The sequence below is a fragment of the Ochotona princeps genome, chromosome 26 (genome assembly GCF_030435755.1).
Source record: "Ochotona princeps isolate mOchPri1 chromosome 26, mOchPri1.hap1, whole genome shotgun sequence".
NCBI classification, from domain to species: domain Eukaryota; kingdom Metazoa; phylum Chordata; class Mammalia; order Lagomorpha; family Ochotonidae; genus Ochotona; species Ochotona princeps.
In genome coordinates this window covers 7,310,597-7,332,991 of record NC_080857.1, presented here as the reverse complement: position 1 = coordinate 7,332,991, position 22,395 = coordinate 7,310,597, and the positions used below count along the sequence as shown (strand labels likewise).

Below are 22,395 nucleotides of genomic sequence, written 5' to 3'. Positions count from 1 at the left end.
AGGGAGAAGAGTTTATCCTTTTGGAACCAGGACTATGATTAATGCAGGCTAGAGATGCTAACCTGAAAAGGTGAAGTTGGTTAATAAAAAATAAAAGCAACTGTTGGATGAAAATGAGTCAAATGAGCCACAAGAGGCAAGACAGTAAAACCATAAGGACAAGGTTCTGTGGCAAGAGCTGACAGGTTCGTGTGCACAAGGCTCTACTTCAGACGTGTTAGGGATTCACTATCAAAGAAAGAAAAAGGAACATTTAGAAAACTATTTCAAATGTCTTTAATTGCTAAATGCCTTTGGCTAGTGTGTGGAGGATCATTATTTAGTCCTAATAACAGACAGATTTTCCAACTTTTTCATCATTTTGTTTGCAAATCACCTAAAAGTCTCCTCTCCCCGGTGGAACACTTTTCTTTCGGATACATTACTGAAATGAACCCTATCCTGTCACCCCACAGGATAATGTCAGAAAACCAGAGTATCTAAATCATCGTTTAAAGGCATTATTTTTTTCCTTCTGTTTTCAAGTGATTTTGTACAGTTTCTAAAGACATGGTCACAGCTGCCTGAAGCATGTCTTCTTCACTCATAGTGTCATCTGTTAGGAAGGAAAAACATACATTTCTTAGAAATTTCTGGGAAATCATGAAAGTCACCAAAAGGTAACTTGCTTTAATGTTTATTTTTTTAAGTTGGCAGGCTAAGCAACCACCTGTGATGCCAGCATACCATATATGAGTGCCACCTTGAGTTATTTTTTTTAAAGACTTACTTTATTTTTCATGGGAAAGGCAGATGATAAACAGAGAGAAGGAGAGAGAGATCTTGCATCTGCTGGTTCATTCCCTAAGTGGCTGCAATGGCCGGAGCTGAGCCGATCTGAAACCAGGCACTTCTTCCAGGTCTCCCACATGGGCACAGGGTCCCAAGGCTTTGGGCCATCCTCTACTGCTTTCCTAGGCCACAGGCAGGGAGTTGGATGGGAAGTGGAGCAGCTGGGATATGAAGAAGTGTCCATATGGGATCCCAGCAGACAGAAGGCAAGGATTTAGGCACTGGGCTACTGCTCTGGGCCCCAGCTTGAGTCTTAGATGCTCCACATCAGATCCAAGTCCCCAGTAATGATCCTAGGGAAAGCAGTGGAGGATGGATGGGGTGCTTGGGACCCCACTACCCAAGTGGGAGATTCAGATGAAGCTCCTGGCTCCCATCTAGTTAACTGCAGATGGAAATTTTTTATCTCTCAGTTTGTTTTCTATCTTTCAAATAAATAAGGTGATTATTTATTTGAAACATATATATATATATATTTGATAGGTAGAAGTGACAGAAAGTGGAAGGAACTAGGGAGAGAAATCCTCCTTCCACTGGTTCACTCCCCGAATGCCTGCCAAAGCCAGAGCAGAGCCAGGAGGAAGGCATTCCATCTGGTCTCCCATGTTCCCCCAGGAATGGCAGGAAGCCAAGAGTTTGTATCATCATTTGCTGTCTCGGGTGCATGTCAGTAGGAGGTGACAGCTGGGACTTGACTTGACACTTCTGTATGGGTTGCAGGTGTCCCAAGTGGCAACTTGACCTGCTCCACCACAGCATCTTTCCAAAAAGGACTGAACTTCTTAGGAAATACATTCCCATGTGGCACCAGTTTCCTCTTCTGATTTTTTAATTCATATAATATAAAATTCACTCTTTTGTAGTTTAACATTTTAGTAAATGCACAGGTACATGCACATCACCAGGATATAGAGTTGTTTTCTTGCCAGCCCCCTACCTCCCTAGTTGCTTAGTCCAATGCAGTAAGCCCTTAGCCCCTGGTACCCACTGATGTGGTCTGCCCTGTAAGGTGCCCTTTCTTGCAGTCCATATGAATGAAACAATGATGCAGATATAACTTCTTCAACTTAGCATAACTGTACCTGAGATTTGATCAATGCTTTGTGCTTTCCAAAATTCTTTGCCTTGAAATAGCTGTCAATGCAGAGTTGTAAAGGCGGCTCAGAGAAGCCCAGCATCTCCTTCAACCATTTCACTCAATAGTTACAGCTTATGTAACTAAAGCATAAACCAAAACCCAGACCGTGCCAAGGCACAGTGCTGTGTGCAATCCTGGACAGCATTCTACTGCGCCAGAAGGCTCATGTGACCACACTGCCAAGACGGAACAGCACCACCAAGACCCAGCTCATGATAACTGCGTCCTATTCACACCCGCCAAGGTGCACCCTCTTCCCTACCTGCTGGCAGTCACGAACCTGCTCTCTGACTTGACACATGGCACTGTTACAATGTTAGAAGCAGGGAGTCATACCAGACCTGCTGAGATGTCCTTGAGCTCCACCCCAGTGGCTGCATCTATCCATGGAGGCTTTCCATGGTGTGAAGACGCCACAGCTAACCACTCACCTACTGCAGCACTGATGGTGAGATTCTGACAACCAAATCTGTACAGACGGCTTGCACAGGTTTTTGTGTGGACATCAAACTTTGCTTCTGGAGGACCAATGCCCACTGAGTACAAATGTCGTATCCCAGAGCCAATGCTCTCTGTGTTAAGAGCAGGCAGGCGCTGGCAGCTGATATCTTTGGTCTTCAGAAGCCTGATGTATGTTAGTGTGTATTTCTGTAAGTTTATTCCATTCAGAATTTTTCAGCCATCACTTCTTCGGTCCCATTTCCTTCTCTTGTCTAAGATGCTTATGACAGATGCTGGGTCTCTACTCATTCCTTCCAGTCTGTTCTGTGGCTCAGAAAGGGCCACTGCTGCTCCTGTTCTCAAGGACACAGGTTCTGCCTTCTCTGTTCTGCTGCTGTCCATCTGCTGTATTTCAAATTTGTTACTGTTATTTTACAGGTATAAAATTCATGCGACTCTTCTTTGTAGCTCCTTTTCTCTGCCAAAACTTGTTTTTTCACTGGATTCAAGCATATTCAACGTGATTGCTAACGGAAGCATTCTGACAACCACCGAGCGGCATCTTGGTTCTCCTCCAGGCTTCATGTGGGAAGCCAGAGGAATGCCTACTTAGTACCAGTGGCAGCTGATGCCCCGAGGCCACCGGCACCACACAGCTCCCTGCTTGGCTTTCTCGTGACACCACTCCAGTTGGCCAACTTAGAGGCTGATGTATATAGACTTAGGCTCCTACTTGGCTTTTGCTGACAGGGCTGCAGTTGGAGGAGGCCAGCTTGCTTTGTGGTTGTTGGCCTGTACCGCTGTGTTTGTTATCTGAAAGCTTGTGTTGCAGAGCTAAGATGCTGTGTGGAAAGGCTCATCACTCCTGCAAGGCCTGAGTTCTAGTCCTGGTTCCACTCCTGAGTCCAGCTCCCTGCTGACATGCACCCTGAGAGGCAACAGCGATGGGCCCCACCACCCATGTGGGAAACCTGACTGAGCACCCACCTCCATTATATCCAGGACCTTTGCCTGGTCGAGTCCTGGATATAATGGGCACATAGGGTGTGAACCAGCAGATGGAAATTCTCTCTACCTCTTAAATCAATAAAACATAAATTTGAAAATAAAGGCTTATCTCCTTCAGCTTTTATCTTGCTGGGCAACCCCTTTTGCCTGGAGACAGCAGGCTTTCTTCTCCTGGCCTGTACATGTGGCTGCTCTTGCACCCAGTCTAGGACTCTCTGAGGCAAAAATCCCGGGTTGTCTCTTCAACGTGGTTCCTGTGTTCCAGAGGCCCCAAGCCTGTCTGTCTTTTCTCTTCCTTTGAGATTCTGACTCAGTTGTGTGGCCATACCAGAGCTTGTGTATACATTTGAAATAGGAAGGTTAACACAGGCAATTACCCATTTGTGGTAATTATAGGTAAACTAGCGGTGCGCATGTGTGTGAGCTTTTGTGTGGCAAGCCTGCTGACCACCATGGTTAGGATACATTCCCAAGTTAAAGCACCGCTATACACTCCCACTAGCAGTACAACAGAGTCCTAGTTGTTCTGATTCTTGCCAATATTTGGTACTTTTTTTTTCATTAAGCCACTCTTCCAGGTGTGCCAAGGTCTCTTCCTGTAGATTTCAACTGTATTTCCCTTAAAGACAACTCAAGTGGAGCCTCGTTCCTTTTGCTTGTCATTTCTACACCCTACTTGGTGAGAAATCTCCAGTCTTCCACCTGTCGGCTGGGCTGCTCTCTCTTCAGTGGGAGGGTGCTACACATCTGCTGACAAGTTCTTTCACTCTACCTGCACGAGCAGGAGTTGCCTGAAGTTTCAGACTATTACTCTAAGACCAGGTAAGGAACTCTGGACTTCCTGACAGCCAAGTGTCCCAGCAGTTTTCAAAGTGGTAAACATATTTATTCTGCACCTACTGATATTCATTACTTCTGAGGGATTTCTGTGTGATTTGTGATGTTACAACTATTGTATTTATAATTTTAAAGCCAAAAACTGACTTCCCTAGTTGGCCTGCTTTTCAGTCCAGGGATATTGAGTAGATCATAAGTTCATTTAAGAGTTCCAACATTAAAAAGGAAAAGAAGATTACAAGGCAAAAATCACATGGAAATTATGCATTAAACAGAGCATGCAGAAGATAAATGTGCATGGTCAGAGGGCTGTACCTAGATCACTCCCAGGGGCTCCAGAACTTGTAGTCAGCCTTTCCCGGGGATGGGAAATCTGTCCTGGGGCAGCTACCTGCTGCTGCTGCCGCTGCTGCTCCTGCTGCTGCCTAAAACAGTGAAAAGGAAAGGTACATTAAAAAAAATACAAGACCCAGGAATAAATACAGAATGAGAAAATGTACTCACATGGAAAACAAAGTGTCCCACAAATAAAATAGGCACTGTCACGAACGCTGACACCAGGGTAATGTCTGAGACATATTACTTAAGAGACAGCAGGTTCCCACGCTAAGCAACTCAGACAGGAAGTGTAAATTCATCACATTAACGGGCTATTTTTACCACAAAATATCTACTTTGTCAAAGAAGTCACAATTAGCTTTTCTCACACAATCCATACACTGTTAACCGTGTTAGAAGTCACTGCAAACAGTACCTCTGAGGAGACAGAGCATCCCGTGACCATGTGAGCCAGCTAGACCAAACATTCCTTCTGGATCTTTCTCATTCAGTCCTGAGCAGCGGTATCTCCCTGGTCAGGAATTTCCTGTCCCCACACTGGGACAGGCCTCTCAATGCTACCACCGTGTTCTCACTTCACTTTCCCTCTCAGCATAAACTTACACTGTCTGATTTTCTTCTACCTGTCTCCTCTTTCAAAGCACAAGCTAACAAAATGCAAATCTTGCTTATCTGTTTTCCCAATGCCTAGAACTTTATCAAGTAGTATTTGCCAAAAACTTGATGAAAAACAAAAACTTAGTCTAATATGTACCACAAAGTTGTCAGGAGTATTTTAATACATACTGACGTATCTTTTCAAAAAGAAAACCAATGCTACATAAAACATCTATTACTAAGTTTATTTATTTATTTATTTTAAAGATTTATTTATTTTATTACAAAGTCAGATATACAGAGAGGAGACACAGAGAGGAAGATCTTCCGTTCGATGTTTCACTCCCCAAGTGAGCCGCAACGGCCGGTGCACGCCGATCTGAAGCCGGGAACCTGGAACCTCTTCCGGGTCTCCCACGCGGGTGCAGGGTCCCAAAGCTTTGGGCCGTCCTCGACTGCTTTCCCAGGCCACAAGCAGGGAGCTGGATGGGAAGTGGAGCAGCCGGGATTCGAACCGGCGCCCATATGGGATCCCGGGGCGTTCAAGGCGAGGACTTTAGCCGCTAGGCCACACCGCCGGGCCCTATTACTAAGTTTAAACAAAATGGTTAGACTATAAATATGCAAAATAATCTTGCTTAGAAAATATGCACTAAAATAATAATCTTGCTTAGAAAATACACACTAAAAGTATTGACATAGAACTGAGAAATCATGTCTGTAACTTATTCCTAAAGGGTTCAAAAATATCAAGGATTAGGGGACCCTATACTTTTTCTGCTTCTATGTAAATCTGACATGAGGAGCCAGAGTGGTAGTGCAGTGCATCAAGCCACTGCCTGTGGCCCCAGCTTCCCACATGAACCCTGGCTCGCTCCTGACTGCCCGTGTTTGATCATCCAGCTTCCTGCAGAAGCACCTGGGAAAGCAGAGGAAGGTGGCCTCCGTCCCTGGCCCCTGCCACCCAGGCCAGAGACCTGCACAAAGCTCCTGGATCCTGGCCTTGGTCTGACCTAGCCTGGCTGTCATGGCCATTTGGAGTGTGAAGCAGCAGAGAGATCTCTATCTCAATGTCTCTCTATCTAATTCTGACTTTCAAACAAATAAAAATAATCTTAAAAATTATTTGAGGGTCCAGTGTGGTGGCCCAATGGGTAAAAGCCTCATTTTGCATGATCTGGGATCCCATATGAATGCTGGTTTGTGTCCCAGCTGCTCCACTTGCCTTCTGGCTTCCTAATTGTGGACTAGGAAGGCATTAGAGGATGGCCCAAAGCCCTGGGACCCTGCAACCACATGGGAGACTGGAGGAAGCTCCTGGCTTCAGGTCAGCTCAGCTCCAGCTGTTGCAGCCACTTGCAGAGTGAAACAGCGGGCAGAAGATCTCTCTCTGTATTTCCCGCTCTCTGTAATCTGCCTTTCCAATAAAAATAAACAAATCCTTAAAATAATTTGAAATAATTTTATGTATATATAAACACACAGAAAACTAAAAATAAAACTTACAAATGGTAACCTGGTTAACAATCCACAACCTGGGGATGCATTGAGGAGAAGCAAGTTAGGCATCTGCCTGTGACGTTCGCAATCCCTCACGGGTTTCAGTTTGAGTCCTGGCTTCCCCATTTTTGATCCAGCACCCTGCTAATGCACCTAGGATGGCCCAAGTGCTTGGTCTCCTGCCCCAACTTGGATGGAAGATTTATTCTCTCCCCTTGGCTCTCCTTCAAATAAAAGTTGAAAAACAACAAAAGAAGAAAAACCACAAAAGCCAGGTCTGGCATGGTGACTCAGTTGGAAAATCCTCCACCTGCAAGTGCCAGCATCCCATGTGGGCAATGGTTCAGGTCCCAGCTGCTCTACTCCCTAGCTCCCTCCTTGTGGCCTAGAAGAGCAGTGGAGGATGGCCTACGGCCTTGGGACCCTGTACCTGCTTAGGGGGTCTAGAAGAGGTTCCTGGCTCCTGATGGTTTGGACCTACTCAGTTCTGGCTGTTATGACCAAAGCAAGGGAAGTAGGGACCAACAGATGGAAGATTTTTCTCTGTCTCCCCTCTAAAATCTGCTTTCCCAATAAAAAAAATTTTTTCTAAAGAAGCCATAACTTAAAAAAAAAAGTACATTAAGATTTTAAAAGGGATCAGAACTTATTATTAGCCACACTACCAATACCACAAGACCTTTTATCTAGGATCCCTCTGAATCTTACATGTTAAAGGTGAGTGTTAGAGAAAAGCCAACCAATGGGAACTGTAAGGCCTTTCCAGCTGGCCTTTCAGCCAGAATGTGGTCATGTGTGGGGGCGTGAGGCTGCAGTACACTGTCAGTGATGTATTGCATCAGTGATGCGGACCAGCAGTCCTGTCTCTGCAACGTGACACGACAAAGACTGGGGGTGATGGGGGCACTTCTGGCACCTCTCCTCCTCCTGACTCTCCTCCCATTCTACAGAAAGAAGTCTGCCAGAGTTGAAGGGAATGGCAGGTAATAGAATAGTTCTAGAGGAAATGGTTTTATTTTTCTTTTTAAAAATGTGTTTTATACTACTTATGGGATTATTTACTTCTTTTTCTAAGAGATTTAAAAGACTGGATCAGGTCAAAGCCAGGTGTTTCATCTGGGTCTCCCAGGTCAGGGGCAAGGGCTCAAGCACTTAGGCCATCCTCCTCTGCTTTCCCAGGATTCACCAGCTGGAAGCTGACTTTGAAGTGGAGCATCAGGAATCAAACTGACGCAACGCACATATGAGATGCCAGTCTCCCAGGCAACAGCCCAACCTGCTGTGCCACAATACCAGCCCCAGGCTATTCTATTTTTAATTTAGGAAAAAGGAGAAATAAGCGGTTGTCAACTTTGAAGCTGTCTGACCCTTAGAGCTGTGATGCATTGGGAGACTGTTCCATCAGCACTCAACACCCAGCACCCAGCACCCAGTCTTGCTCTGCTTCTCCCGCGCTTTCAGTCCTTTACAGGCTGCACAACCAAAAACCTGCACAGCAGGGCTGAGGAACCTGCTTCCATCATCTGGATATTTATAACATTAGCTGCAGGTCATACAAAATGATCAGCTTAAAAATGAGCCTGTTACAAGGGCTGGTGCTGTGGTTCAACAGGTTAGTCTGCCACTTTCAAGCACCAGCATCCCATATGGGCACTGGTTCGTGTTCCAGGTGTTTCCCTTCCCTTCCAGCTCCCTGCTTGTGGCCTTGGAAAGCAATAGTGGATGGCCCAAAGCCTTGGGACCCTGTGCCCATATGGGAGATCCAGAGGAAATATTTGGTTCCATCTGGGGAATGAATCAGCAGATGGAAGATCTTTCTGTTTGTCCTTTCTGTAAATCTGCCTTTCTAATAAACGTAAATAAATCTTTTTTTTTTTTAACTGATTGAATTTTGAGACCTGCCTATGGTTACCTTGGCAGGGCCAGACCTTAACTGGCCTGGCTACAGGATGCTCCCCACCTCTGCTTTACAGAAATACTTTGGTTTCAAACCAAGCACCTGTGTTACGAGGCAGCAGCTGGTCTCTGTGGGCAAGCAGTCATGGGGCAGGACCAGGCTTACAACTTGGCAGCACAGCCACTGCAGTCGGCAGTGGAGTCCAGCATCCTGGACAAGCACAGTGGTGGTTTCCTGAAGTCACTGCTATAGCAGTGCTTTTTTTTTTTTTTAACCCAGATGTCCTGCTTCCTCACCAGCCTGGTTTGGGGACTGGTTGCAGCTCTTGCAGGCAAGCTATGCTACTGCAGAGGCCTGGCCTGGACCAGCCAGCCTACCCTGAGATTCTGTATAAAACACCTCTAGTGGGCTAGGCGCTGGCTACAGTGCTTCAGCCACTGCTCAGGACACCTGCACCCTAGGTTAGACTGCCATGGTTCAAATACCACACACACTTCTGATCCAGCTTCCTACTAACACACAAACTAGGAGGCAACAGGTTCTGGGCTCCTGGCTGTGCCCTGGCCCAGCCCTGGCTGCTACAGGCATTGGTAAAGGGAACCTGAGAACAGATCTCTCTCGTTTTTCAACAAGTAATTTCTAGTAGTTCAAATCCTGTGTGATAAATTAGGCTATGCCATTACAGTGTTAAGCAATCAAAAAAAAAAAAAAAATCACAGCAATCCACAGTCATGAAAACAGTATTTGTATTCTTTCTTGCTGGGGAAAACTGCTTTTCATAACCAAAAAAAATCTGCATCATTTCCAAGCTACAGCTGGAAGAGATGTCAATAATGCTAAGAGAGAGTTTACCTCGTAACCTTACAGCCAAGTTCAAAAGAAGGAAGTCACAGCACTACGGGTACAGTTACACCAAGTGATCAGTACTAGTTTCACAGCTTCTGTATCATTAACAGAGTCTGGTAATGGCCGGATGCCAGCCAAGCACATGCGCACACACTCACCTCCCTCGTCAAAAGGCTAGCTCTCAAATCTCAGGAGCTTGTGACTATACAGAGAACTCTAGCTCTTCTCAGTATGTTTAGGGTCACAGCAGAAGGCAGAGGAAGCTGTCATTATCTTCTACCCACAGCCACCCGCCCTCCAATCAGGAAGGAAGCACGCTCACCCCAAAACACCCTTTCAGCTGTGCCTGCTACTGAATCATCTTCACTGCTACATCTATTGGACGTTTCACATTTTTAATTCAAAGATTTCTAAAAAAAAAAAAAAAAAAAAAAAAAGTTTGCAAATGAGAGCTCTGGAGTGCTTTGTCCGAGCAGGTAGGCTGCTGGTCAAGATGCCTGGGCCTCCCATCTGAGGGCCTGGGTCTTCCATCCGGACCCCGCCTTCCTGCACAGCCAGGCCTCAGGAGGCAATAGCGACGGTTTAGGGGACTGGATGCTGACCATGCACATGAAGACCTGGCTGACATTTTCGACCCTGTGTCCGCGTCCTGGTCCAGCCCTGGCTGTTGTGGGCATTTTCCAGGGTAAGCCAGCAGACAGGAGCTTTCTCTATACATCTCTCTTTCTCTGCCTCTCAGATGAATTTTAAAAACAAAAGAGAGGTTTTTGGTTTTGTGAGTGTTATGTCAATTCTGCAATTTCTCTATAAAGTATGTTTGTTTAGACTATTTTATTTTGCCAAAACATTATGTTTGAAATAGGCATGAAGAAATATCACTTAGGAACTTCTGGAAAGCAATTAGGCATCTGCACCAAGGCCTTAAAAATGTTAACCTCTTTCAACCCAATAATCTGACATCTTCACCATAATTAAAAGAAATGACTGTTACTGCACTATCAATCATAACAAAAATCCAAAGGGTACTATCTAAATTATGATGCATCTATTCATTTTATGAAATATGCAGACTGGTCAAAGGATATTTACTTAACTGGGGAATAACTGTTACACAATACATGTGTGACTCTGACTGGAAGAGAATGTGTCCAAAATAGTAACATCAAATTACTGAAGAGCAGAGGAAATGTGTTTTCTTTAAATTCTGATATTCTGTGGTACAGAGGGTTAAGACACCTCCTGCAGTGCTGGAATCCCACATGGGCACTGGTTCAAGTCTTGACTGCCTCCCTTCTGATCCAGCTTCCTGTTACTGTGCCTAGGAGAACAATGGGAGATGGCCCAAGGACTTGGGTCCCTGCACCCACTTAAATTTTCTGAAATATTAATTTTATCTAACTATGTAATTTTAACACTAAATAAAACTAGCACTAATCAGGTATTTGATGATATGAAATTACTAATAGTTTCCATGTAATTACCATTGTGTGACAAAGTGTTTGCCTATATAAAAACAAAAAGCTCATATATCTTAGAGATACATACTGAAATAGTTATAAACTAAGTGATACAAAAGAGTCCAAGCTTGGAAGGGAGAGAATAGAAAGAATAGAAGCTGGGAGAATAAAAAACACTGGTTACATGCTGTATTTATTCAAAATGGGTATTAATAAATAGTGGCTCACTATGTTAGCTTTTCCATTTTTGCATAAATCTGAGGCTCATTCTAATGTAGAAATGAAAAGGCTAATTTGAGAATTTAAAAGCGCAAAGTACTAGTAAGCACTATTTCGAACTTTAAATATAATGAAATCCATCAACCTATCACCGAATAAAGACTGGAAATATCTCACATTAAGAGGATGCCAGCCACTCAGAACTTTGCTTCAAATACTTCTGAGCTTTGACTTAAAATAAAACAGAAACCAGATTAAAAGATGAACATTATCATCATTACACCACCAAATGTAAACTGGTATTGCTAGAATTCTGCCAACGATGGTTCTAAGACACTGCTCAATTACAGACACACCGAAGAGCAGAAGTACATGCACCTTGACACTGAGGAAACACTCAGTAACAGACCGGATGCAGCCAGCGAGCGGCCTTCTCTGACCCCTGGGGTCACACGATCTACGCATCTATTAGAGATCATTACTATCTTGAAGGTGGAGTTTTGTTTTCCTTTGGAAAAAGAAAAGAGCATTTGTGAACAACTAGAAAGGAAGGATGAAAATTCCGGTTGGCAAGCACATCTAGAGCTGGGAACAACATGGGCCTCGCGGCACTGATGACTCAGCGCTACGGTCGCCTCCGTGTCACTGGTGCGGATGGGCAGGAGGACCCACCCACGACGCGGCAATGAGCATGGCAGTTCCTAGCCTGGCAGTGAGCTTTCGTATGCAGGATGAGAGCGTTGCCACCACAGCCAACAGGATTCTGCAGGGCTGGTCACGCAGCCGAGAGACACTAGGCATTGTTCTGATCCTGCTCCAATTCCGTTTTCCTTTTGGTAAATGAAATCTCCCAAGGTTTGCTTTGCTCCATTTCTTAAAAACTTACACAGATTTGAGACAATGTTTCCCCGTAAATCTACACTGCATGATGCTGCAAATCTTCCAAATATACATTCAACTGTTCAGCAGTCATTTGCAAACAGACAAAATAGCCAAAAATGTTTAACGTGAAATTTTAATTTGTACCAACTACTTTACTTTTCAAAGTAGGCTTCTCTTCTCTTCCGCAGTTCTTCTGAAGTAAGATTTGTACTTGAAGTCTGTGGACTATCTTGAGACATATTTCTGGAACTGCCTGAACACAAAATAAAACAGAACAAAAATGGTTTTCAATACCAATTCAAGGAATGTGATACATTTACGCTTATCACACTACTGTTCCATACGTTTAAAAAGGCTCTAACAGCGCAGGGAAAATCTGATGCAGGCAGTCCAAGTTGAACGTTACACCACTGCAACCAAAGCGGTCACCCAGCTGTGCTGCAAGCAGCTACGAGAACCCAAGCGCAGCAGCCAACCCAGGCTGAGAACGCATTAGTGCCATCCTTGTGTGCTCTCCTTGTCTTACTAGAAATGAAGCTCCGCCTTCAAGCTCATGGAATTGCTCAAAGCAACTCCAAGGGAAAAAGTAAGAGAACCCACTCTCCATACTCTTCTGCCTCTAAACATCTGGGCACCACCACAGCTTAAATACTGCTAGGTCCACATATGATAATTGTACATTTGCATGCACAAATTGGGAAATAAAGCTGTTAAGACGAAAATACACAACAACACCTGAAATAAGCTGGTTCCTCTCCCGCAGGGCCTAATCTAGCAGAGTACACAGCACACAGCACACTCAGGTGGCCCTGTGCCACGAGATATTCCGGCTAAACAGTCTCTGCATTCATGGAATTATAATTTTATGTAAACATTTGAGCAATTCAATTGATTGAAGGGGAAGCAAATCTGGGGCTGACACTGTGGCCCTGTGAGTTAACCTGTACTAGCACCCCACACTGTAGTTCTGGTTCAAGTTCCAGCTGCTTCGCTACTGACAGCTCTCTGCTAACTTGCCCGGGAAGGCATCGGGAGAGGCCCAAGTGCTTGGGCCCCTACCACCCATATGGGAGACCTAGACGGAATTCCCGGCTTTGACTGTGCCAGAGCTGGCCATTGTGGTCATTTGGCAAGTGAAACAAGAAACCAAAGATATTTTTCTGTCTTTGACACTCTTCCTTTCACCTAATATTAAAAGAAAAAAAGAAAGAAAGAGTAGAAGCAAATTCATGAGAATTAGATAAAAACAAAACATTTCAAGTAAAACTAGCTTTAGGTAAACTTCTTCACTCTCCTCTGAGGCAATGGTATGCTCGATCAGCAGCAGAAAGCCAGCCCCCCAGAGTGGCCTTAGCAGAGTCAGTTTGCGTTGGATTTTTTCAAATCAACTACTGTTCTTTGAACAGGCCCTCCTATTATGTCACATACATTTATAACATACAACACAATGATAAATGCTTCTGAAATAGCTGGCTGGGAGAAGCATCAACTGACCCCCAAAGATGAGCTTCAATTTAATGTTATGTTAGCATGGTAGTTTAGCCAACTAAAATAAGCAGAAGGAAAAATATAACTGTATCAGTTAACTATAAGTAATATAGTTCTATGACAAAACAGGTTGTAAAAAGTGATAAATGTTTCAAAAAGTCTAAAGTAAAGCTGACTGCATATAGCTATTGCTTCTGCAATAATTGTCCAAGAACTTGTGCGAACAGAACGTTAACTTTCAGGAAAACTAGGGAGAAGCTGAATCAATCCTTCAACAATGAGTTAAGCGTATATCAGAATGTCTATACCTTGCATACTGAGCTGAATAGCCCTGCGAAGATCTGCCTCTTCATCTTCCATGTCAATTTCCTGGCGACTTAGTGCCAGAGCCCTCTGCAAATCCTCCTCATCTTCGTCTAACATTCCTGACCCATCATCTGCTGCTAAGACTCGTTCCAGGTCTGTTTTATGGACTCTAAAGAACAAAAGCACTCATGGTAACTGCAAACCACTCTATTTCAGACATAACAGAGAGGCATCTACAAACCAAAGATCTTATGGCAAGTCAAAACCAACAAACAAGGTCTAGTTATATAAAGAGGGTGTAGAAATGTCAGTCTAAGTGAATACATTTAATTACTTCAGCTGGGTTCAACACACATCACTAAAGCATTACAGTCTACGAGAGCCACACCCATTCAATAGGAACACGGGGCTTAAGTCTTGTAATGAAAATGCAGTAACATCTTATACTCTGTACTGCAGGCTTCATTTTTACCTCTGGTCTTTCAGTTGTGCTAATTCTTCTCCAATAAGTTTTGGTCTGTGCATCTGTTGGACCCTGATCATCTGTAAGAGTTGGTCAGCTTCACAGTCTGGCAGATCACCCTTAACAACAAATATAGAATAACCTAAAAGGGAGGCAAAAGTGAATAGCTGAGGAGAAAGTCAAAACTGGGTTTAGAGCCCCCAGAGCGGCAGAATAACGCAGCACAGTATAGTAGAAAAAGAAAAAGAGCTGATGAGTCAGAACCACCTCTGTTCAAATACCAACCCATACCAGCAGGGTGACTGAGGTGACACCCGAGTCTCTAAGCCTGCCTTTCCCCATCTGATGAGATGACTGAACGAGCCATCTCACAGGTGACCAGGAGAAACAAAGGAAGCCATGTCTGCCATGGGTCTGACAAACACAGTGGTGGGCCAGCCCGGAGACTCGCTCCCGGGACAGAGGCAGGCAAGAGCAGGTCAGGCAGGGCAAGGGATCTGGGGCCAGAGCACCTGGTTTAATCACAACCTTCTACTTACCCAGATGCCCAGTTTCTGTCAATCACTTCACCCATATGTTTTTGGCGTCTTTAATTGTTACCTTCAGTTGGTAACTTCCTCATAGGTACCGAGAGTTGGGATACAATCATGTTTTTAATAATGGGCAACAAGGATAAAATGAGTCACCTGTGGGAATAGCTGCCGTGCCCTGAGAGACAGACAGGCACATAACTAAAAACAAGACTGGACGCCTGCACCCCCAATCTACTCAAGATGCCACAAGTGTCACTGGAGTTCCCAAAGAATTACAGGCATCTTGCATAATTTTTTATGAACACCATCCTGGAAATAAAGGATTTTCCCAGGTGGACATTCTACACAAAACCAAGGGAGCGTGGACCAAGCCTAAGTCAGTTCCACCAACTTGGATTTTCTCCGCAGTCATTTTTCTGAAACTTTGCAACTTACAATGGGATATCCTGTGGAAGCATTAGTAGATAATGAAACAAAGATCAAAAGGACTCCAAACAATTGAACAGTTATTTCAAGGGTAAATATATTCAGAGGTCAGAGGGCTTAACATGTTTGCTGCCACTACAGCTGTTCCCAGACCTTAACACTTCCTTGAGGCGTAGATTCTCTGCCTTGTTTACGTGGCCGAGTCAGGATGGTGGGCTTTACTCGACTTTGGATTTTACTCCGCATGTGCTGGGAGCCACTGAGGGCTCCAAAGAGAGGGGGGACAAGCATCAACTCTATACAAGCACTCTTAGCAGCTTTCTCAGTAACTTATGAACCAGTGCTGAGACAGGAAGTCTGAGCGACAGAATGAGGGGAGGAAAAAAGGCAGTCTTTTACATCCAAGTTCAGTTTGAAATGCTTTCTGCACTTCAAGTGGAGATGTCGAAGCTAGAAGTTGAAATTCTAACTCAGGAACATTTCCCAGGAATGTCTGCACTAGGAGTCTGGCATCTGGGGAGCTGTGCAGGCCAAAGATAAAAGCTTGGCAATTATTGGCATATAAAATCTGATTTAAAGAGGACATTTAAAATAATGGGATGACACATATTCAAAACGAAACCTTGGATCACTTTTAAGAAACTGTGAAGATTAAAAGCCACAAAAAGAATCTGAAAGAAGACAAATGCAGACTGTGTTTCAAAAAGGGAGGATTGGGCCCAGCACTGTAGCCTAGTGGCTAAAGTCCTCACCTTGCATGCACCAGAATCCCATATGGGCACTGGATCTAATCCCAGCAGCCCTGCTTCTCATTCAGCTCCGTGCTTGTAGCCTGGGAAAGCAGTCGAGGACAGCCAAAGCCTTGGGACCCTGCACCCACATGGGAGACCCAAAAGAAGCTCCTGGCTCCTGGCTCCTGGCTTTGGATCAGCTCAGCCCTGGTTGCTGCAGCCATTTAGGGAATGAACCATCGGATAGAGGATCTTCCTCTGTTTCTCCTCCTCTCTGTGTATCTTACCTTCCAGTAAAAATAAATAAATCTTACAAAGAAAAAAAGTTGCTTTAAAAAATAAAGGTAGGATCCCAGGGTGTGCTTTGGCTCAGCAATTCACTCCCCAAGCACCCGGAGCTGAGCTGATCTGAAGCCAGGAACCAGGAGCCTTTTCTGGGTCTCCCACACAGGTGCAGGGTCCCAAGGCTTTGGGCCATCCTCAACTGATCTCCCAGGTCACAAGCAGGGAGCTGGATGGGAAAGCAGAGCCACCAGGATATGAACCGGTGCACGTATGGGATCCCGGTGCATGCAAGGCAAGGACTACCCACTAGGCCACTCTGCAGGTCCTGTTTAATTCTACTTTCCATGAACTTTTGAAGTAATCCCATACTATGTAGTTATTATACTGTATCATATAAGGAGTAATAATAAAGGAACAAATCTATGTTCTGTACAGATACATTTTTAAGATCCTCCCTCCATGGTCAGTGAAATCCACAGGAATGGAGGGCCACTACACAGAACCAACGCGGCAGTCCAGTGCGCAGAGCACCATCGCTAAATTCTACCTGAAAGGAACCAGATCTCCCTTGGAAATGAGTTCAAACCCAGGGCATGGAATGCACAAGACAAGCTTGCAATACCTTGTTAAATGAGAAAACAAGCCTTCAAAAACTATCCTAGGGGCTGGCCCTGTGGTGCAGTGGGTTAAGCTTTAGCCTGCAATGCTGACTCCTCATAGGGGCACCAACTAGATCCCCACTGCTCCACTTCTTATCTAGTTCCCTGCAAACGTGCCTGGGGAAAGCAGTGGAAGACTGCCCAAGTGTTTGGGCTTCTGTAACCATCTGGGAAACCCGGATGCAATTCTAGATCCTGACTTTAGATTGGTCCAGGCCTGGCCATTGCAACCATCTGGGAAGTAAACCAGTGAATCAATGAGTTCTTTCTCCCCTCCTCCCTCCAACCCCCAGTTGTGTGTGGAGCACTACAAACAGAAGCACCAGGTGTCAGAACTCTAACTGAACCGTTTCATCCAAAGCCCGAGCCGCAGCTCACACCTAAAACACAAGCATCGATTCACGGTCACAGCCAGCACAACACTGTTACACTCACAACCAACGAGCTTATTTCATTCAGCTATTTCAAAAAACACCATCACATAGTTTTCAGTCTTTGTTTACCTTCCTGTTGTAATTGAGCCAAGAAAAGTGCAAGGTATGTATCAGATATTAATTCTGGACCCGTCAAGAGGGAATTCAAGTTAAACCACTGGAAAAGAAAATCAACCAGTTTAGTGTACATCACAGGTAATGAGGAAGAAAGTTTCACATGGCAGAACACAGCACAGCGGATCCGGCAAAGCTGTCCAACTAGTGGGAATACACTGAACTCAGACGAAGAATAACTGAACAATGTCATGTGACTTCAAAGAAGTCAAAGTAGGCGCTCCTTGCTGTGCATTTTAATAAACACATCTCTAAAAAAAAAAAAACCTGAAATAGTGTTGCAGACTTATTACTAACAAGTATTTCTTAAAAGTTTTAAGTCATAACTGAACTCATCTAAAAAGTAGTAAAATTAAAAGCTAATGGTACAGACACACCTCAACTTCAGAAGCCGCTATGTCCCAACAAGCCAACTCTTTTCTACGTTGAAATCCTAAGCTGAAAATGCGGCTAACAGCCTTGGCCTGAGAGGCTATCATAACCACAGCCCAGTGATCCAGCACAAGAGGTGCCAGGGTCTACCCTCATGACCGTGTAGCTGACTGCGAGAAACAGCTTGCTGCCACTGTCTGGCACCACAAAGAATTGTCCGCATACTGCTCACTTGAAAAAAAAAAAGATCCCAATTTAACATACTGTTTCTACTAACATGCACAGCTTTCACACTACCGTAAATTGAAGAAAGTCTAAGTGGGGGTGGGCACTGTGCTGCTGTAAGGCTAAGGTCCCTTTGGACCATGCAGGTTCCATATCAGAACTCTGGGCTCAGCTCACAACTGCTTTCAAATCCAGCCTCTGGTCAATGCACCTGCAGACAGGATGAGTCCCTGCCGTCCACGTGGGAGAACCACATTGAGTTCCAGGTGCCTAGCCAAAGCCTGGCCCAGCCACTTGGGGAGTGGATCCAAACTCGTACTTTCTAAAAAGATTCATTTTATTTGACTTAAAAGCCAGAGTTACAGAGATAGAGAACTTCCCCAAGTGGCTAAAAAAGGCCAGAGGTGGGATGGCCTGAAGCCAGGAGCTTCTTCCAGGTCTCCCACGCGGGTGCAGGGCCCCCAAAGCCTTGAGCCCTCCTCCACTGTTTTCCCAGGCCATCAGCAGGAAGCTGGATGGAAATGGAGCAGCTGGGACTCTAATCAACACCCATAGGGGCTTCTGGGGCTGCAGGTGGCGAATTAGGTCACCACACTGACCCCTAGTTTTTCTTTTTAAATTCTTTTTTTTGCTTTGCTTCTTTCTTTTCCTTTTAAATAATTTTAAAAAGAAAAAGTAAACAGGAAAAAAAAACCCTCCTAAGAGGAGTCACTATAACTGGGACCGATGCATGATGTGTCCTTACTGATGGCAATAATTAGTCTTTTTCCCAGTAGCAATCCATATAACTATTAATCCCACTGCTATGGAAGAAAAATGAGAAAAATGCAAAGTTTTCCCACTACTTTGTCCCAAATACCATTTTGTCTCAAACACTCCAGTTTTGAGAAAGGCACTCCCAGAAGCAAATATATAGTCACCAATTCACTTTATGAAAATTGTTAACCCTCTGTCACAAATAATCCACATCATTTACCAGGGTGGGGAACCTGTTTTCTGCCAATGGCCACTGGATACTTGTAACAGTACTCCTGGACCACAGCAAGCAATCAACTAAAAAACCAGCTGCTTCAGATTTAGCGCATGTTGAGTCTTGCGTGTATTTGCCTTGGCAGGGCCTGAACAAATAATTTTGCTGACCTACTACTGCCCACGGGCTGGCATTCCCTGATCACGACCCAGAAGCCAGATCACAGGAATCCTAATTCAAACCACAGAACCCAGCAAGTTTCCAAAGCTATGGTCATGACAATGTCACTTCAACAACTTGGGCTTCATTGTGACAAGCAAGAGAGTACTTTTTCCACCAATCTCTTTGGTTACACAGGAATATCCGATGAGAGTATGGTGAAAAAGGCCAATTTTAAGCAAAAACATCTATGATAACCACAGACAATAAACTAAAATTTGATGTCTTCTATGTTTGTCAAAGATGTAACAAGTTATGCTTAGAAAATAAAAAAATCTTCTAAAATAATAATGTAAGTTTAACTATAACTCAACACAAAGGAAATTTTGACATCTAAGTCTTCAGATCCTAAACAGCTAGCAATTAGATAGAAAAAGAACATTGGCTCATCATTTCCTTTGAGGAGTAACTAGGATCCCGACGCTAACACCCCAGGGCAGTGCCCTGCCTGGGTTCCCCTGAGTGTTAGCACCCATTCACAAAGTGCCCACCTTGATCCCCTGTACCACAACTCCTGGATGGCTCTGAGCACCTCAGAGGAACCCTAACGCATAAACATGTGGGACAAATCTGCTTCCTGCTGGCAGACTTAGAAGGTTCACAGTAGGCCATTTGTCTTGAATCATCTCTTATGGATTTAAATGATTCAATGCACTCTCTGTTGACTACACTTACCTTTTAAAATTCTCTTTGCTTTTTAAAACCGCTTGATACATACAACCAACTTGCAAACACCCTGCACAGTTCACATCTGTAGCTCAAGGGGCTGAACAACTGTACATAGCTGTGGAGCCATCACTGTGCGCGCCTCCTGCTGGCCGGCCTTCCCTCTGTGGCTCTGCCGACTGCCTCCTCTGGCAACTGCTGGCCCACATACTTTGCTACCACACATGATCCCGCACCTGTCTAGCCTTTTACAGAAATGACAACACAGAGTATGAAGCATTTGGATCTGGCTGCTGCTTTCTTTCAGCTAGGTTTGAGATTCATCCAGGCAATGCCATGTCCAAGAATTTATTCATAACCATTATAATAGCTACATTCCCCATAACCCTCTTTCAAAGATGCAACATTCTAACAAAAGAATTTTAAATAATTTTACTAGAAAAAAAAGTTTGGTCAAGACTTGGTCCATTTTTTAAAACCAGAAATTATTTTGTGTACATATACTTATGACATGACATGTTAGAATTCCATCAGCGATCTTGCTATATCAATGTATATCTATCAGCATGGCTGAATGTTTTCATTCACACCTGACCCTGCTAAAGACTTTAAGACAGTACAATGTCAAATATAAATTTGAAAATGTAATAACTCAGAGGAAATCACATAAAATCCTACTTAAAGGTAATGATATCTATTTTAGCTTTTTTTTTTTTCCTAGTTAAAATTTTTTATTTTGAACTTAGAGTATAACTCTATAGGGTTTGGGATTTCCCAAATCTATTTTATGTTAAATATAGAATTTCTCCAAATATATACCTGAATTGTATATAGTTTATCACACAAAAAGCTGTAAGAGAATTTGCTGCTACCTTCTAAATCTGGAAATTTCTGTTAAGATTGAAACCACACCTTACACATATATTACTGATAAGTTTCCCAATTTTTTTTTAGTTTCCCAATTTTAAACACACTAATTCCTTCTATTACAAATGGAATATAGAATAAAGAAGAAAGATAAAAGGAAGAAAACTGTTACCTGTTTTCCTAATTTTCTAACAGTAAACCAGTGTTCTTTATAATTGCATATAAATGATCTTTCATTTCTGAAAAACAAAAAATATGGTATTAAGCTGAAACATTAACAGCTTATACACATTTATTTTGTCTATTAGTATCATATAAAATTCCTGATAACTTAGGATTGCATTTAGAGTTAAGCATCGATGACTTTGAAAAACAAAACAATTCCATAAGCACGCATACAGCAGCTTAGAAATGTGGCACCAAGGCAACCTGCCTAATGTGACCCCCGGTACCAGCTCTGCGCTGCCAGAGAGGGGGTCAGGAGGACCCAGCGATGGGCAGCTGCTCAGGGACTTCAAAGGTACAATGGCAAAGTTGGAGAGTATGCAACAAGGAACATGAGAAGTACCCACAATATGATGTTCGTGAAAAAAAAAATGTAATTTTAAAAGCCAAATGTAGGAAAAGAAACAAAAACAAAATAATCTTACATAGGATCGATTCTGAGCCTCTGATATTCTGGACTGTTGAACAGGATTAGTTCCAAACCCCAAACTTTCAAGGCATTGCTTATAACCTGTTAAAAAAAAAATAGCAACTTTTCATGAGCAGAACTATTCTTCCAAATTTAAGGAATGTAGCCAGATAAGTCGACCAAACCACTGTATTTTTTATATGTTTCTAGAAGGCTATATTATTTTTATAGAATTTATTTATTTGAAAGGCTGTCAGAAAGAAACAGGAGAGAGAATGAGAAAAAAAGAGATCTTCTTCCAGCTGGCTTACTCTTTAAATGGCCACAATAGGCTGGGTTAGGCCAGACTGAACCCAGGTGCCTGGAACTCCATCTGGGCTTGCTGAATGACAGGACCCAAGCATTCAGGCTGTTCCCTGACGTTTTCCCAGGCACACTGACAACAGGGAGCTGCATGGGAATGAAAGCAGACATACCGGCACCCATATGGAATGCCAGCACCACAGGTGGCAGCTTAACCTGTGGTCCCACAATCCTGGCCCCACGAAGGCTCTGATTATTAAACAGTGTTAACTATACAGCTACCTGAGTCCATAACACATATCCATATTAAAAATTTATTTATTTACTTATCAGAAAGATAGATCAGATTTTATGCAGAGGAAGGACAGAGAAGATCCTCCATTCACTGGTTCACTCCCCAAACAGCTGCAGTGGCCACAGCTGAGCTGAGCTGAACTGAAACCAGGAGCCAGAAGATTCTTCCAGGTCTTCCACATGGGTTCAGGATCCCAAGGCTTTGGGCCATTCTTCACTGCTTTCCCAGGCCACAAAGAGAGCTGGATGGGATGTGGAACAGCTGGGGCACGAGCTGTTGTCCACATGTGACCCTAGCACTCGCAAAACGAAGATTTGGTCACTAGGTTGTCGCATTGGGGCCCTAAAAGTCACTTTTACATCAGGTTTTTGAGATGTTCTAGAGAACCACAACAATTTCTAGATGAAATGACC

At 43.8% G+C, this 22,395-nt stretch overlaps 1 protein-coding gene across 3 annotated transcripts in view; it reads right to left on the bottom strand.

Annotated features, from left to right (window-relative positions):
• Positions 1-258: 258 nt before the first annotated feature.
• ATXN3 (ataxin 3) overlaps positions 259-22,395 on the bottom strand; it is a 35,410-nt gene continuing 13,273 nt past the window's right edge. For all 3 annotated transcript variants that reach the window (XM_004584334.4, XM_058655164.1, XM_058655163.1), the window contains exons 4-11: positions 21,401-21,486; positions 20,923-20,989; positions 17,387-17,474; positions 14,259-14,391; positions 13,789-13,955; positions 12,149-12,245; positions 4,571-4,680; positions 259-595 (exon numbers count right to left, since the gene is read on the bottom strand). In XM_004584334.4, coding sequence (XP_004584391.2) covers positions 501-595; positions 4,571-4,680; positions 12,149-12,245; positions 13,789-13,955; positions 14,259-14,391; positions 17,387-17,474; positions 20,923-20,989; positions 21,401-21,486 — 843 coding nt within the window. In that variant the 3' untranslated portion in view covers positions 259-500. The remainder of the gene's footprint in view (positions 596-4,570; positions 4,681-12,148; positions 12,246-13,788; positions 13,956-14,258; positions 14,392-17,386; positions 17,475-20,922; positions 20,990-21,400; positions 21,487-22,395) is intronic.